Consider the following 17,561-nt stretch of genomic DNA (forward strand, 5'->3'; position numbering starts at 1 on the left):
TCCGTAAAATACGGACCCCATAGAGTTGTATTGGATGTGTCAGTTACTGTCCGTACTAGGGTCTGTCCTTTTTTTTTTTGCGGAACGGATTGCAGCCCAGTACACAACACTGATGTGTGTTTGGGTCCATTGAAATACATTGGTCCTATTTTTCTGCGGATCCGCAATTGCGGACAGGAACAGGATGTGTGAATAGGGCCTTACTGTGTAAAAAGATTGAATCTGATAGATCATTTGATTTTTAAAGTTTACACCACTGTGATGAAATTAGCGGTATTTCTGGCAGATCTATAGTAATTGATGAAAGGCTGTCCATCCAATGCTTAGGTAACTTTATAAAAACAGGAGCCGTTTTCACCTCACCTGGTTGTTGACAGCTGCTGATACTGTTGTGCTCAAATGACACCTGGGATGGTGATGCGTTACTGAAACTTGGCACCAGGTACACAACCATAGTCTGGTGTCTGCTGCCAATAATTGGTGTCACTTTACTTTCACTTGGCTCCTAGGTCATGATTATATAAATGCCACCATAGACAGAGATTGGGGCCTATAAATAGGATTTGTTATACAAATCTTGTTTTCATTTAAAGGGGTACTTCAGAGGGGGGATTTAATCAGTGTCAAAAAGTTATACAGATTTATAAATCACTTCTTTAAAAAAAAATAAAAAAATAAAAATCCAATACTTATCAGCTTCTGTATGTGCTGCAGGAAGCAGTGGATTCTGTCCAGTCTGACATGGTGCTCTCTGTCCAGAGCAGGATATGTTTTCTATGGGGATTTGCCACTGCTCTGGACAGTTCCTGTCATGGACTTTGGTGGCAGCAGAGAGCACTGTGCCAGACTGTAAAGAATACATACCTTTCTGCAGGATATACAGCAGCGGATAAGTACTGGAAGTGTTGAGTTTGTTTTTCTTTTAAACATGTTTATTAGAACTTTTCCAAAATAAACAGAAAGGGGTAACAGTCACATGAGTTCAGGGAATATTACACAGGCATCAACAGCAGCACAATAATACAATAAAGTACTGAGAAGTGACATGTTACACATCCACTTTCATCCTAAGTAGAAAAGCCTAAATTCTGTCTGATGTGCCATTGAGTCGGGGGTAGAGGGGAATGTGGGGCCTATCTCTTGGCATGGGAAAAAGAACTGAAGGACCAGTTTTTACTGGATGAGGTAGCTATGCTAGCCTCCCACTTTCATGTTGTGTCCTGCCATAAGTCTGCGGGGTCTTTTTCCCATATTTGGTGGGAGTGCCCCTTAATAATAAACTTCCTGGGCTGGAGTGAGTGAGGTCATTAATAAAGTCATGAAAATAAATCTGGAGCTTACAGCACCTTTTGATTCTTTTATGGATACCGACAAGCTCCTTTGAACCACATGTTAAAGACCTCTCCGCTCACCTCCATATTGTTGATACCCTTACATTGGAGTTCTGAACAGTCTCCAACCGTGCCAGAGTGTGGAGTTTTTTCAGTAGAACTAATTAGCTGATCTGTATAACTTTCTGCCACCAATGTATTCAAAAACATTTCTCTGTAATACCCCTTTAATGAGGATCCGTAGCTTCTCCTGACCATAACGATTGTGGAGCATCTTTTCTAACTCTGTATAGTGGTAAATTGTTGTTGTTCCCAGTTTGCTTTTACATTTAAATTGTACGTTTTATGGCTGAAAAAATAGACCAAAATACTGTTTATGAACGCAAAGGGTATGCTCATTGTTGCAGTGTACACCAGCAGACTACATTCAGTTCCCTGGTATAGGTACAGTATGCTGCGGTGTACATCAGAAGACTATATTCAGTTCCCGGGTATAGGTACAGTACGCTGTGGTGTACATCAGCAGACTACATTCAGCTTCCTGCTATATGTACAGTACGCTTCGATGTACATCAGCAGACTATATTCAGTTCCCTGGTATAGGTACAGTACGCTTCGGTGTACATCAGCAGACTACATTCAGTTCTCTGGTATAGGTACAGTACGCTTCGGTGTACATCAGTAGACTACATTCAGCTCCCTGGTATAAGTACAGTACGCTGCGGTGTACATCAGACTACATTCAGTTCCCTGGTATATGTACAGTACGCTGCGGTGTACATCAGACTACATTCAGTTCCCTGGTATATGTACAGTACGCTGCGGTGTACATCAGCAGACTACATTCAGTTCCCTGGTATAGGTACAGTACGCTGCGGTGTACATCAGTATACTACATTCAGTTCCCTGGTATATGTACAGTACGCTGCGGTGTACATCAGTAGACTACATTCAGTTCTCTGGTATATGTACAGTATGCTGTGGTGTACATCGGCAGACTACATTTAGTTCTCTGGTATAGGTACAGTACGCTTCGGTGTACATCAGCAGACTACATTCAGTCCTCTGGTATAGGTACAGTACGCTTCGGTGTACATCAGCAGACTACATTCAGTTCTCTGGTATAGGTACAGTACGCTTCAGTGTACATCAGCAGACTACATTCAGCTCCCTGGTATAGGTACAGTACGCTGCGGTGTACATCAGCAGACTACATTCAGTTCTCTGGTATATGTACAGTATGCTGTGGTGTACATCGGCACACTACATTCAGCTTCCTGGTATAGGTACAGTACACTTCGGTGTACATCGGCAGACTACATTCAGTTCTCTGGTATAGGTACAGTACGCTTCGGTGTACATCGGCAGACTACATTTAGCTCCCTGGTCTAGGTACAGTACACTTCGGTGTACATCGGCAGACTACATTCAGTTCTCTGGTATAGGTACAGTACGCTTCGGTGTACATCGGCAGACTACATTCAGTTCTCTGGTATAGGTACAGTACGCTTCGGTGTAAATCAGCAGACTACATTCAGCTCCCTGGTATAGGTACAGTATGCTGCGGTGTACATCAGCAGACTACATTCAGCTCTCTGGTATATGTACAGTATGCTGTGGTGTACATCGGCAGACTACATTCAGCTCCCTGGTATAGGTACAGTACACTTCGGTGTACATCGGCAGACTACATTCAGTTCTCTGGTATAGGTACAGTACGCTGCGGTATAGGTACAGTACGCTACGCTACATCAGCAGACACCTATATTATAGCCTTACTGACATCTACATTATAATGTCTAAATATTCCTCACAGAATAGGCTACAATTTCCCATTGTGGAGTGTGAGGAAACGCTGGAGAAGTCTATGAATACATGGGAGCCATGAATAAGACCTTGTAAGCAAATCTCTATTATTCTGTCAGAGTAAATTTGTGTTAAATATGTTGTATAAAAAAAAAGCGTCAGACAAGATTTCCTGCTGCTGCTTCTTCCCATTAGCATTTAGTAGGTAAAGAGCAGAAACGTGCCGTCTAATGTGTTTCCTAACAAGATCCATTGCATAGTGATTTCTAAATAAAACCCAAACTGACCCGACACGCTGTAAAACTACAGAATAGAAAATGAATCTTCTCCGATAATAATTCTTTGCCGGGCAATTGAGCTGTGAGCAAGTGAGATAGGGATATCTAATGGATTGCATCGATTCCAGGACTTGGGGCCAGAGGCGCTTTTCAATAAGTTTATGGAAGTTATACAGGATTTATGTGCCGAGAAAATGCCCGACTGTAATCATTTATTGATTGGTTATTTTTCCAGAAGTACCAATAATGTCGACAATACGTTTCAAAGCAGGTGGTTATTGGGCCGCCGCTCAGTGTATAGTCCCTGTGTACTCCCAGCCATATATTTTTTAGTGTTTGCAGAAGATGCTTTAATATTTACAGGCTTAAACGGATATAGAAGTGCACAGTCTATATCAGGTATGAGGACCCTTCGGCCTTCCAGCTGTGGCAAAACTACAATTCCCATCATGCCTGAACAGCCAAAGCGAAGCTTTGGCTGTCCAGGCATGATGGGAATTGTAGTTTTGCCACAGCTGGAGGGCCGAAGGTTCCTCATCCGTAGTCTATATCATGTATTGCTTATGTGTCTGCTATATATGTAATCCAGGCATTGAGAGAATCGGAAGGGAGGAATAGGTTGTAGCATTACCGGTGACATTATCTGCATCCGTGTCACTACATGCAATTTCCATAGTGTGGTAACATAATGTAATCCTACCGCCTGGTTCAATCCAGGTAATATGAGATATATTACTGCCTCAGACATAGACTGCTCCACCCAGGGTTGTCACTGTTTCCTGATTTGTGTATGATAAAAATGTATGGCATGGGTAGGGCATGATGAAGAACTGAGGCACAGCTGGGGCAAGGCTCTGTTCACACTTTAGCTAGGTTATGTTTATTTGAAGTAACCATAAGTTAAAGGGGTTATCCAGTGAAAATCTGTTTTTAGAAAGTTATATAGATTTGTAATTGACTTCTATTTAAAAATCTCAAGTCTTCCCATACTTATCAGCTGCTGTATGTCCTGCAGGAAATGTTGTTTTTCTTTTCAGTGTGACACAGTGCTCAGGAACTGTCCAGAGCAGGAAAGGTTTTCTATGGAGATTTGCTGCTACTCTGGACAGTTCCTGTCTCAGCCAGAGATGTCAGCAGAGAGCACTATGTCACGCTGAAAAGAAAACAACATTTCCTACAGGACATACAGCAGCTAATAAATACTGGAATAATTAAGATTTTTAAATGGAAGTAAATTACAAACCTATATAACTTTCTGAAACCTGTTCATTTGAAAGAAAATGATTCTTCGCTGGATAACCCCTTTAATACTCTCCACTGCAAACAGATCCATTATGTTTTTTGTTTTTTTTCAATGGCCAGTGTGAACATAGCCCTGGTCTCCATATTGTCTTCCCTGTATACATTAGAAACCAAGCATCCTTGTGTTCTCCAATGGACGCACAGTGTCGCTGAAAGTCCAGACAACGTTTCACAGCCATTGGAGAAGACAGTCTTTGACCGCCTATACTAATATCATAACGGTCAGCCAAGATGGTCTAGTTAATTGTGTTTGACTGACCATCATCTGTAAACTTGTATTCCACATGTTATGGAGAATTTTCACATTTCTTTAGTGGTGGTGATGTCACATTAATCTGTTGCTCGTTGCAAACTCAATCTCTTATTATATAGCAGATCATCAGTCATAGGCATATAAAATTATTTATATTTAGTTCTTACATTTTTTTTTTTTTTTTTTTACTAATATATATCAACTTTTCTTGCGTCCTTTTCCAATAGGAATTAGAAGAATGCGAAGGGCTTCACCGCCATCCATCACCTATAATATGGCTTCATATATTTAGTGTCAAGAACAGGATTAAATCCCACCATGTATCACATGAAAAGGCTTTTCTGTTTTTATTAAACAAGATCTGATCTCATGGTAGTAAATACGCTCTTGTAGAAAAGCACATTAATGTACAGAGATGTATGCGTCTGTGTGTGTGTATATATATGAGTGACCAGCAATGCTGTGAGATACTTTAAATGTGAGTGGATACCTCTTTTATTGGTTGTCTACCTGCCACTATAGTCCCAGACAAGTTAATATTTCCTGAGTCTATCCAGTTGATATTAATACTGCAGCCGTATACTTCGCAGGCAGGCTGCCGGTGAGCACGAATAATTTGTAAGCGAGCCCTATTGAGCTGTCGCTTGATGGTTTGTGCCAAGACTGAAGCGCTGCAAATCACGCTGTGCAGCCATTGTGGCCCTCCTGTCTTGAAATGATGGATTCCTGCAGGGGTGGATTCTGCCTTTTACGGCTGGATTTATTCCTTATCAGTTCTCTACACAGAGCGGGGAGTATTTCTAAGACCCTCTCATTACATCAATTAACGCCTGTTGTTTGCCTGGCATTGCATTATGTGCCTGCACTCCAGGATCAGATGTAATTGAGAGTGATATGCCCTTGTCCTTATCCCTCAAGAGGGCAATTAGCTCAAACACCGATCTCCAAGACGCTGCCTTGTGCCCCGTTGCTGTTCGGGTAAATTGTGTACATATCACAGAAGGATTACAAAACATCTATATACTCACAGTTAAAGTTCCCAGCAGCCCGTAAAGTGCATGTTGTCTTATGTAAACTATTCTCAGTTTACTTATTGACATTGTGTACATAAAACATTGAGTAACTATATTGCATTAGTTATCTTGCTAGTGTACCATTCAGGACATGTTAGGCCAGGTCCATGTGCAGCAGATCTTGTATGAGGATGTCCCCATCTTACATGTTCTGCTACAGATTCAGAATCCACATCACCTATAATATTTCTCCATATACTTGGTGCCAACAACAGGATTAGATCTCATTGTGTATATAAAAAATGGGGGGGAAAGACTTTTATGCCAAAAAAATACTTAAAAAACTTTGGGAAGGACTATGGTACAGTACAATATTTTAGTAAATTCTGCTACTTAGTTAAAATCTGCAAAAGAATGAGCATGCTGCGGCTTCATGTGGCATGTAGATGGGGTTTGGTCACGCTGACATGCGCCCTGAAGGCATGAGCATTGTCCCAGATGAGATATTGGGCAGAGAATCCAGCAGACTGACACATAGTGTGGACAAGATCACCTCCTGTTTACTTTCACCATTCATTCCTAGGCTTGGTGTTCCTTTAACCAGAATGTCTCGTCCCTGCATTTATCCGTCATCCTTCATTGCGTCGTGTATACTGTGTTCTGTTTGACATTTCAAGCTTGCACACATTTGTCTGTGATATTGTTTTCCAGTCTGTGTTCTTCTGTCCGTTCTAAATTTCCTTCCATTTACCGTCTTCTTGTCCAATCACTTGGAAGTTAGTTATCATAAGTGATATTTTTCCTGTTTCAGATAACACTGGTATTTGTGGTATTTGTAGAAGCCTCCAACTCATGACCTATGAGGCGCCCATTTCTCCAACCACATTCTGTACTTATCCTAATGTGTGGTTGTATGCTTGGAGTCGGACCTGTTTTTTTTCCTTCTACCCTGGTTAGGTCTGGTCTTCTCGGATAGCGTTGGACACCTCTTACTAAATACTAGTGTTGTCTCTACACAACCCATGGCACACTGGCTAGGAATATGTGTAAATGATGCTTTGCTAGCTGTGATCCTTTTAGCCAAACAGAAAGTGATGCAGTGTACAGTGAGCAGTATATGCCTTTCTTCTAACTAGCCCAGAGGGGTAACCTGGCCAGTGCTGCCCAGTGCGTGCAGGGAATTAGTGATTTACCTATTACTTAGTTCAGTGATTTTAAACCAGTGTGCCGCGGCACACTACACATGGTCGGGTGTGCCGCGGGGAAAGTTCCCCAAGCTATGGTGCCCCTGTGTTTTGTTCCCCGGCAATGCGCAGCGATCAGTGGCGGATTATAATGTGGGCAGTTGCGTGGTGCGCTGCGACGAGCCGTGATGCACGCATCCAATCAACGTGTGCGCTACGGCCCGCCGCAGCGCACTACGCTCCCGGTCTCCGCTGATTGGAGGAGCACGTCCGGGCCCTACGGGCGGCCAGTATGGGAGGCGGACAGCATCGGCGACCATCTCGGAGGAGGTGAGGAGGAAGGGGGGGAGAGAAACCTGGGGATGGGGGAGAGAAACAGCGGAAAGAAGCAGAGGGAGAGAAGTTTGGTGGAGAGAAGCATAGTAGAAAAGCAGGGGGGAGAAGTATGGTGGAGAGAAACACAGGAGAGAAGCAGGGGGAAGAAGTATGGTGGAGAGAAGCATGGGGGAGAGGAGCACAGGAGAGAAGCAGGGGGGAGAAGTATGGTGGAGAGAAGCAGGGGGGAGAAGTATAGTGGAGAGAAGCATGGGGGAGAAGTACGGTGGAGAGAAGCATGGGGGAGATAAGCACAGGAGAGAAGCAGGGGGTAGAAGTATGGTGGAGAGAAGCATGATGGAGAGAAGCACAGGAGAGAAGCAGGGGGGAGAAGTATGGTGGAGAGAAGCAGGGGGGAGAAGTATGGTGGAGAGAAGCAGGGGGGAGAAGTATGGTAGAGAGAAGCACAGGAGAGAAGCAGGGGGGAGAAGTATGGTGGAGAGAAGCAGGGGGGAGAGAAGCACAGGAGAGAATCGGGGTAGAAGTTTGGTGGAGAGAAGTATGGTGGAGAGAAGCAGGGGGGAGAAGTATGGTGGAGAGAAGCACAGGAGAGAAGCATGGGGGAGAGAAGCACAGGAGAGAAGCAGGGGGAGAAGTATGGTGGAGAGAAGCACAGGAGAGAAGCATAGGGGGGAGAAGTATGGTGGAGAGAAGCACAGGAGAGAAGCATAGGGGGGAGAAGTATGGTGGAGAGAAGCACAGGAGAGAAGCAGGGGGGAGAAGTATGGTGGAGAGAAGCAGGGGGGAGAAGTATGGTAGAGAGAAGCACAGGAGAGAAGCAGGGGGGAGAAGTATGGTGGAGAGAAGCAGGGGGGAGAGAAGCACAGGAGAGAATCGGGGTAGAAGTTTGGTGGAGAGAAGTATGGTGGAGAGAAGCACAGGAGAGAAGCAGGGGGGGGGGAAGTATGGTGGAGAGAAGCACAGGAGAGAAGCATGGGGGAGAGAAGCACAGGAGAGAAGCAGGGGGAGAAGTATGGTGGAGAGAAGCACAGGAGAGAAGCATAGGGGGGAGAAGTATGGTGGAGAGAAGTACAGGAGAGAAGCAGGGGGGAGAAGTATGGTGGAGAGAAGCAGGGGGAGAGAAGCACAGGAGAGAAGCAGGGGGAGAAGTATGGTGGAGAGAAGCATGGGGGAGAGAAGCACAGGAGAGAATCGGGGTAGAAGTTTGGTGGAGAGAAGTATGGTGGAGAGAAGCACAGGAGAGAAGCAGGGGGGAGAAGTATGGTGGAGAGAAGCACAGGAGAGAAGCATGGGGGAGAGAAGCACAGGAGAGAAGCAGGGGGAGAAGTATGGTGGAGAGAAGCACAGGAGAGAAGCATAGGGGGGAGAAGTATGGTGGAGAGAAGTACAGGAGAGAAGCAGGGGGGAGAAGTATGGTGGAGAGAAGCAGGGGGAGAGAAGCACAGGAGAGAAGCAGGGGGAAAAGTATGGTGGAGAGAAGCATGGGGGAGAGAAGCACAGGAGAGAAGCAGGGGGGAGAAGTATGGTGGAGAGAAGCACAGGAGAGAAGTAGGGGGGAGAAGAAAACAGGCCCAGGTTTCACACTGAGTGAGTATAAATACATTTAGAATCTATATTATTAACTATATGTATATGTACTGTTTTAGTGTAATTTTGTACCATTTTGGTTGGTGGTGTGCCCCGGGAGTTTTTAAGTATAAAAAGTGTGCCGCGGCTCAAAAAAAGGTTGAAAATCACTGACTTAGTTGACCTGCGGTTCTGCGCTATGTATTCTACCTGATGTTTTGTTTGCTGTATCTTCTGAAATATTCCAGGATTGGTCACCAACCTCTGAAGTCCCATCTTAGATCGTCCTGGTGGATCAGAGGCACTGAATGTGTGCCATTACAAACGGCAAAACCTGTTTTACAGTATGAATCTAATACTATTTATTGTTTCCTATTCAGCATTGCAAAACCTCATCTCATGTTCATCTTGTTCTTATAGGACACTCGACCCAACATGTCAAGACCTCTGATCACCAGATCACCTGCCTCACCTCTCAACAATCAAGGCATCCCCACTCCCGCACAACTCACAAAGTCCAATGCACCCGTTCACATTGATGTTGGTGGACACATGTACACAAGCAGTTTGGCAACTCTAACAAAGTACCCAGATTCTAGGTAAGTCTCCAGGAGTGTTTTTTAGAGCCGTGTTATTATTGCTTCCGACATTTAGGGTACAAACACACACACCGTATACGCAGCAGATCTGCAGCAGATTTGATGGTGCAGATTTGATGCTGTGTTCAGTTATTTAGATCTAATCTGCTGCGTATTTGCTGCGTATCGCAGCAGTAAATACGCTGCGTATACAGTGTGTGTTTGTACCCTTAGACATTCTTATTACTTTAAGAGTAAATACACATAGGGACTATACAGCAATGTGGGACTAACCTGTTAACGTATATGGCTGTACTCCAATATATACACCAATAAAAAGATGGAGATCCCAAACCATATGGTATAATAAATATAAATTCACCTTTACTAATAAATTTGTTTTAATCGGTGTATGTGTAGGAAAACCCATACAACACGTAAAAGGTAGCATCAGCAGAGATGTGGCACGGCCTTTGTCCAGGTGCCAGGAGTTGGCGCCATCCCAGATTGTTTGTGGCATTTATGAGTCAGTATTGGTTTATCTTCAGGTTTGAGATCTTCCCACTGACTCATTTTGTAGTCACTGGGAGGATTACACCTAATATTATTTGTTAAGCAGTATACTGCCCTGGTCTAGTTCTATGTATAAGTTAGTCATCTGTATCTGGGCTATAATGCCCTTGCACTTTATACATATACATTGATCTTTGTAGTGATGATTCAGTGTTTATCTGATATGTGTCAGTACAGTATAATGCAATTTGTGCAATGCCTCCTCTTATGTGTTGTATGGTTTTCTCTGTAGATACATAAATAAAATAAATAAATAAATAGTTTGGACACCCACTCTGTCGTTGGTAAGGAATACTAATATATACCCCAATTATAGCCCTTTGGATGCATGTTTTTAGAAAAAAAAAAGAAGAAAAAGGGGGCATAGATTTCTAGAAGACTTCAGTGCAGGCAACCTCAGATGCACCGCGATTTGTGTTGTATTGGGCACTTTTACATAAATCCAGCATGTTTGTGCACTGGTGGGGTTTACTTAAACGGGGTTGTCCAGGCTTAGAAAAACATGTCTGCTTTCTTACAGAAACAGCACGACTCTTGTTTACAGTTTGGGTTGTGCTGTGTCTGGAAGAAAGTGGCCGTGTTTTTATGTTTCTGGATAACCCCTTTAAGACTTGGCGTGTGTCTCCTAGGTAAAAGACTGCAAACAAACGGGGATATTTACCAAACATGGTGTAAAGTGAAACTGCCTCAGTTGCCCCTAGCAACTAGGTGGTATCTGATTGGTTGCTTGGGGCAACTGAGCCAGTTTCACTGTACACCATGGTTGATAAGTCTCCCCCAAAGTCCGTATAGTGTGATGCGGCAGTCATGTTCCCTTCTATCTACCCCTCTATATGTGTAGCCAGCCTTCCAGATGTGTATTTGCACAAAAGTAGAGGGCAAATGGAAGAAAGTATTAGATTGCAAGACTCCACTATTACACTACACTGAATATTTGTCGTCTGGCCATAGAAACGCTTGATCTAAATAGAATCCATAGAAACAAAACTATTTTCCATTTAGATTTATTACAAAGTTATGTCATTTTTTCCTTTTAAATTGATGAGGACACTAAAAGAAATGTAATTGTAGATGTAGGTAGGGAGCCTTCAAGCAATGGAACCATTTGGGTTAACGAAGTCTGGCAAAATTCAACCTTTTCCAGCAGGCAGGGGTAGGGAGGAACATAATAACCAAGCTCTACTTACCAATCCCTGAGTCTCTGCAGCCCTGTCTTACTGCTCCTGGATCTCCTTCTCCAGCGACATCCTGATTCGGCTGATGGAATGACCGCTCAGCGGGATACTGCTGCGGTTACTGGCTAAGCAGGCAATTTCTCAGCTGGGTTGGATATTTACCCCCAAGTTGTGACTACATTGGAATTGGGGGGGAGGGGTGCAGATGTCCCAGAGCCTGTGATGTGGTACTAGAGGGGATACCCTTTATTAATAAAGTATACACCTGCTAGTCTGCTTCTCCAAGGTACAACAATGGTTGGTGGCTGCAGCTTATGAACAATGTGCTGGACTCCTCTATTTGTATTGATGGCAGGGGCAGGTTGTTTCATCCCTGACTATCTATGTTCCTCCCCCATGCTTTATATTGCAGTTTTTTTTTTTGTTTTGTTTTTTTTTTACTTTAGATCAGCCTGCACAACAGTTTGTGCATGGAAATCTGATTTCCATTACAGAAATATTATAAACTATGGGTGAGAAAATGCATAATAGGTGGGGGGTATTATTAAAGTGAATCTTATAAATCCGACATTATTCCACTAAACATTGGCTTGTTCTTTATAGCAGTGCACATTTAACAGATCTGACAGTAAAGCCTACATATTCCCAGATACGCGCACAGATTGTTTACTTACACCAGTATGAGTTGGATTGGCCTGAAAACCCCAGAGATCTGTGTGTAGTAAATTTTCTAGCCTGGAGTTTGACTTTTTCTTGCGAAAACAGATGTAAGAATCTATTTGTTTTTCCAGCAGTTGACGGTGGTCCACCCCCTTACATAATGGTAGGCACTGCCTGGTGGGAAGCCAGTGTCTGCTGGCACTTCATGAAATCTGATATTACTTAGGTTGTCCTTATTTTATAGTGCACTTACTAAGCAACTCTGGCACCTATGAGAAATTGTGCAATGAAGTGTACATGGTCTGTTCAGCTGCACTCCACCCTGGGCAACATTCAGGGTGTGTATACAGCTCGGAGGCAATTATGCCAGCTTCTCAGAATTTCCAGCAACATGCTTTTCCTGGAACTCCAGGAACCATTGTTCAGGAATAGCGTTGGGTTTCGCATCTTATTGTTCAGCAGCAAATCGCTGGCATGGATCTAAATTTGGTTTAGTTCTATTCTGACTTGAAGCTATTTTCATAGATCTTATGAAGATTTGTAAAAAAAAAAATCCTCTATGTAGATATATTCTGCTGATGGGTAAATTGTAATATTTTCTGTGCTCTTTGCAGAAAGCTTATCCGCACTCATTCCTTGTGGTTGCTTTTTTTCCCCCCCTCTCTCTTAAGCACTGGTTATGGAGGCATTCATACATATTCAAGAGGGTTTAGAAATATTAGGAATACTTTTTTATATTCAGAATGCTCTTTCATTGAAGGCCATTTTTACAACTAAGGAAAACGTGGGATATTTAAAGCCGCCTCCATTGTTTGCGGTCTCCGGGAGCTCCACTTCTGCAGTAAATCCTTCTTTAGAGTAGACGTGAGTGTAGAGGAGAGCGGGTGTACACAGGCTAAATGCATGGTTATGTATTGTTATGGGGTATGTGTCATTTTATAGACCTGTTAACTGCTGAATTTCACTTATTATGCTGGAATATCTGTAGAGGAGGTAACAGAAGAGCAGCTTTCTATAGCTTCTCTTGCTGACATTAGCCACTTTTTTTTTTTTTTTTAATATGTTGCATCGATGCACTGTGTGTTTTATCTATGTAATCTTCCTTTGCCTGTAGCATAATGTATAGCATATATTAGAATCAATGGAACCGCGTTATAGAGGGGTAGGGTTTTCCTTCCACTGGGGGTGGTTCGGCCCGCCTCGAGTACTTCAGCCCGGACCTGATGCTACATTCACTTTAATCAGCCAACATCGTGCAATTCAGCTGATTGTTGCCCTTCCACATGTGCTATTACACTAAACGATTATCAGCCTGAACAGTCTGTAATCAGCCAAGTAAGGCTTTAATTCTTTAGTGTGATAGTGTCTATGTGTAAAGTCCTATTTCACAGGTTGATTTACTGCCAGTCATATGATATGACAGAAGGATCAACTCTTTCAGCTCAGACACTAAGGGTCCTATTACAAGGAGCGATTTTTAACGATTAAGGACTAACGATAAACGATCGCAAATGAGATTGTTTATCGTTAACCTGAAATCATTTACCATATTACACAGAACAATAATCGTTAGATATGATCGTTATTGCCATTGTTATTGCGTTCGTTTATTCCTTCTGATCTCAGAAAAACAATGGGCAATGTGCTATTACACTGAACGATTAGTGAAAAAATGCGGAACTTGAGCAAATGAACGTGGAATTACAGCGAACGATTAACGATAATTTTAGGTTCAGATCTAAATCAACGACCAACAACATACGAACGATTTTTGGATCGTTGCCTGCAATTACACAGAACGATTATCGTTCCAATTCGAATGATATAACGATTTTTCACACGATAATCGTCCTGTGTAATAGGGCCCTTAGGCTCAGATTTATCAAAGGGAGTAAATTTAGTCTGGTACAAAGTACCCACTGTAACCAATCCCAGTTCCTCTTTCATTTTATCAGAGCTGAAAGCTGAGCTGTGATTGGTTGCTATGGGCAGTTTGCACCAGTCTAAATTTTACACCCTTTGATAAATCTCCCCTTTAAAGTCTAAAAAAGTGCAATATTATGTCTGTCATAGTAAAATGACACTTGGCCCTTGTGCCATGGGGAAGTCGTGCCATGAACAAACATTTAGCAGAAAACTTTTGTTATTTGTGTGGCGAGCGTTACCCTTGTAAGCGACACCTTTTTAAGGTACTCGGCTATTCCCAGAAAGAGAGTACATAATTGGCCATCTAGCGAACCAAAAACTCAACGGTTTAGCATTGCCCAGAATGCACGTGGAATAGTGATTGGCTGAGTTCATCCTTTTGTGCAATTTTTTTTTTCTTAGTCAAAACTAGGAAGGGATCCAGAAGAGAGAAGTATAATGAATCCAGTCATGCTTATCTCCTGTTTTTGGTCCCAAATGTGTAAAAAAAAAAAAAACAACAACTCCAAATTGTGAACACTGTTTTAGTTATATTATAGCTCCATTTTCAACAGGGCTGCTGTAGAGGGGTATTTGGTCTATACTTAATATACATGTATGCATACAGAAATCAGCTTCTGTACAAAGCAGAATGTGGCATGGTCCAATGGATGCTATACGTGCACGGATAGTCTTCCCTGAAACATATGTATATTAGTGCAGAGATGTACTAGGGAAGCTCTCTGCCTCTCTATTATAAATCCATGTAAGGACTGCCAATGATCTCCCCAATATGATTGTGGGGTTAATATGGCGGTATGCGCCTAATACATGGCATGTAATGGGTGTCATGAGTAGGTACAGGCTTGTATGACATTGTCTCAGCATATGACCCAGTCTTTGTTAGTACAGCTGTAGTTAATAGAGGAGAGCCCACTTTGGTGACCGTGGTCTGCACAGTACATCCTGACTGCTGAGAGCTCATTGATTTTCTTCCTCTTCTTTCTTTAAACGCCAAGGGTGGACATCGAGGCCCTACAGCTTAGATAACAAATGAAAACCTTTCCTGTCTCAGAGCAACAAAAACAGTCAATGCAAATATAAAAAATGATGCTTTAAAGTGTGTGTCCGTGTCCCACAGAGCCCCATATCTTTCCATCATGAGAAGTGATGACTAGTCAAGGCTTCTCGCTGTTGACATGGATGAGGTATAGTGTCGAAGCAGCAGTTAATCTGCGAGGGGCTGACACTGGAGGTAGTCTGTTATACAGCATCGACCTGCTTGGCTGTCACACCTGCAGTAACCCCTTACCTTCTTTATATTCTCTTATACATTATGTCTTATAAGGCACTTTTGGCTTCTTAAAGGGGTTGGCCACTTTATAGTAAAATTGTTTAGTGTGTAGTAAGTAAGGGTACTATTACACCAAGCGATTTTTTTTTTTTTTTTTGACGATTAACGGTAAACTATCTTAAACGACCGCTATGGAAAATGACCTGAAATTGTTTGCCCAATTACACGGAACGATGATCGTTACTTTTTTGAACGATAATTGTTCTGTGTAATACCACCCTAAGTGTATTCACATTACTTACTGACAGCAGCTCGCTGTGTACCTCAGAGCTAAAATCAGGCTCTCCTCCTCCAGGCTGTGCTGCCCTGCTCTGTGGTGAGTCTGTCCATAAGATGGCCGACATGGAGGAGCATGTGACCATGCCCGCCCCCAGTGTACTCCATGGACTTAAACAGGCTGAGTGGTGGGGCACTGAGGGTGGGGCAGGGTCACATTCTCCTCCATGTTAGCCATCTTATGAAAAGACTCACCACAGAGCAGGGCAGCCCAGCCTGAAGGAGGGGAGTCTATGAGGTACACAGGGAGCTGCTGTCAGTATACACAGCGAGTACACTTAGTAATACTGTACACTGAACAATTTTACTATAAAGTGGCCAACCCCTTTAATTCCTGATGGGTAGCTGGTCTTATATGGTCTTTTCTTAGCATAAAAAGACTGTAATGCTCTAGATGTGTCCTCCCAGGTAGTTGCTTCCATGGTGTATGTCCTCATATGCGGAATTACAGGCTATCGGGACTAATGATTGTGATCCATACAGATAGTTTCAGTTCCCTGGGAAGCCCAGCGGTCTGTGAGTAGTAACAATGCCTGTAATGCTTTGCTAATTGTGAGCCACATGTCAAGAGCGATATCAGTTAAGGCTTTAATGCCGCTCGTATTAACAGAGTCTGACCATCTATTTAGAGACCTGCACCTTCAGTTACACACTGTCATAGTAAATGTCAGCTCCACTGCAGTGCCCCGTGGCAGGCTGGAGAGTCAAGTCCCATGTCTTGCCCCCAGAGTGGCTGTGTCAGACGTCTCCAGGCAATGCAGAATCTTTGCAGATGGGAATTAGAGATATGTCCTGTACTCACCAAACCTCTGTCTCGAGGACAGTGACCCAAAGAGCATCGCCCCCCCCTCACAAAGATGGACTTGCTTTGCGCCATGGAGTTCATCATACCCTGAGAAAACTCCTTGTTTTAAAAGTGAAGCTACTTTACTGAGGCTTGACAGTCGTAAGATAACTGCGAGGCATGAACATGCTGATGGCAGCTGAGATTATAGCTCCGGCGCTTATCTGACTACACGGATACATGGAAGCGTGCTGCCCTGCAGATGACATTTTAGGGTCCTTCATGATGAAACTAGTCTTACAAGTCGCAGTTGGAAGATGCTTTAAGTATATGATTTGGTCACATATGGTCATTGTGGCGTGTTAGCAATGGCTGTTATCCGGGCTGTAGCTGATGGCAAAATCACAGAGAAGAGACAGGCTGCTCCGTAAGGTCTACAGGCGGGGTAGTAGCGTGGCTTGCACAGCTGCTTTACAACCGCAGTTTTGTGGGCACCATCAGCATGAAATTTGTATATTCTTTTCACGTTCTTGTTGGTTTCCTTTACAGTCCAATCACATGGCAATGGTAGGTAAATTGATTTTCCATGGATTCGGCCCACCTTATGTCAGGTGTGAGGATAGCAGCGTTATAAATGTGCTGCACATATGTGAATTCTTAGAATTGTTATCACTTTGGTAACTAGAACAAATGAAAGAAATGTGAGCAGATCCTTCAGCGGCTTATTGCCCAGCCGTGCAGGTGCGATACTAGGCTGCTCCTTAGGGTTTCACCGGAGATGATTGGGGTTTTGTTCTCGGAGTAAATATTACTGGTGTAAACCAGAACCTATATACATTTCTTTCATTCTTTTCTGTAGAGCGTGTATTGATGTATTGTCCCCCAGTGTCTTTCTTGCGGTAAAGCATTGCTGTTACCAGTGAGAATAGTCATTATATTATAAAGGAGCTGATAAATGATCGCTGGTATATAGTTCTCTGTACTCTGTGCATACTCCCTCTGCACCTGCCCCACATACCTCGCATATTCCCTCCACATCTCTTTCCTCATACATTTATATTGGACAATAATTAGCTGAGAGCCATTTCTCTTCTCCATCGGGCCATCCTGTGGGTTATGCATCGCGTTCTCTGTAAATCTCCAACTCAGAATAGCATTTCAGGTTTCACAGCTTGTACCATAGTCTT

At 43.2% G+C, this 17,561-nt stretch overlaps 1 protein-coding gene across 3 annotated transcripts in view; it reads left to right on the forward strand.

Moving 5' to 3' along the window:
* Positions 1 to 17,561, forward strand: part of KCTD1 (potassium channel tetramerization domain containing 1) — a 71,107-nt gene that overhangs the window by 44,392 nt on the left and 9,154 nt on the right. For 2 of the 3 annotated variants that reach the window (XM_069957675.1, XM_069957674.1), the window contains exon 2: positions 9,490 to 9,668. In XM_069957675.1, the coding sequence (XP_069813776.1) occupies positions 9,490 to 9,668 (179 nt within the window). Of the gene's footprint in view, positions 1 to 5,176; positions 5,343 to 9,489; positions 9,669 to 17,561 lie in introns of those variants that run through there. The other variant, XM_069957676.1, reaches the window with a different exon arrangement.

The sequence above is a fragment of the Dendropsophus ebraccatus genome, chromosome 2 (genome assembly GCF_027789765.1).
Source record: "Dendropsophus ebraccatus isolate aDenEbr1 chromosome 2, aDenEbr1.pat, whole genome shotgun sequence".
Taxonomy (NCBI): Eukaryota; Metazoa; Chordata; class Amphibia; order Anura; family Hylidae; genus Dendropsophus; species Dendropsophus ebraccatus.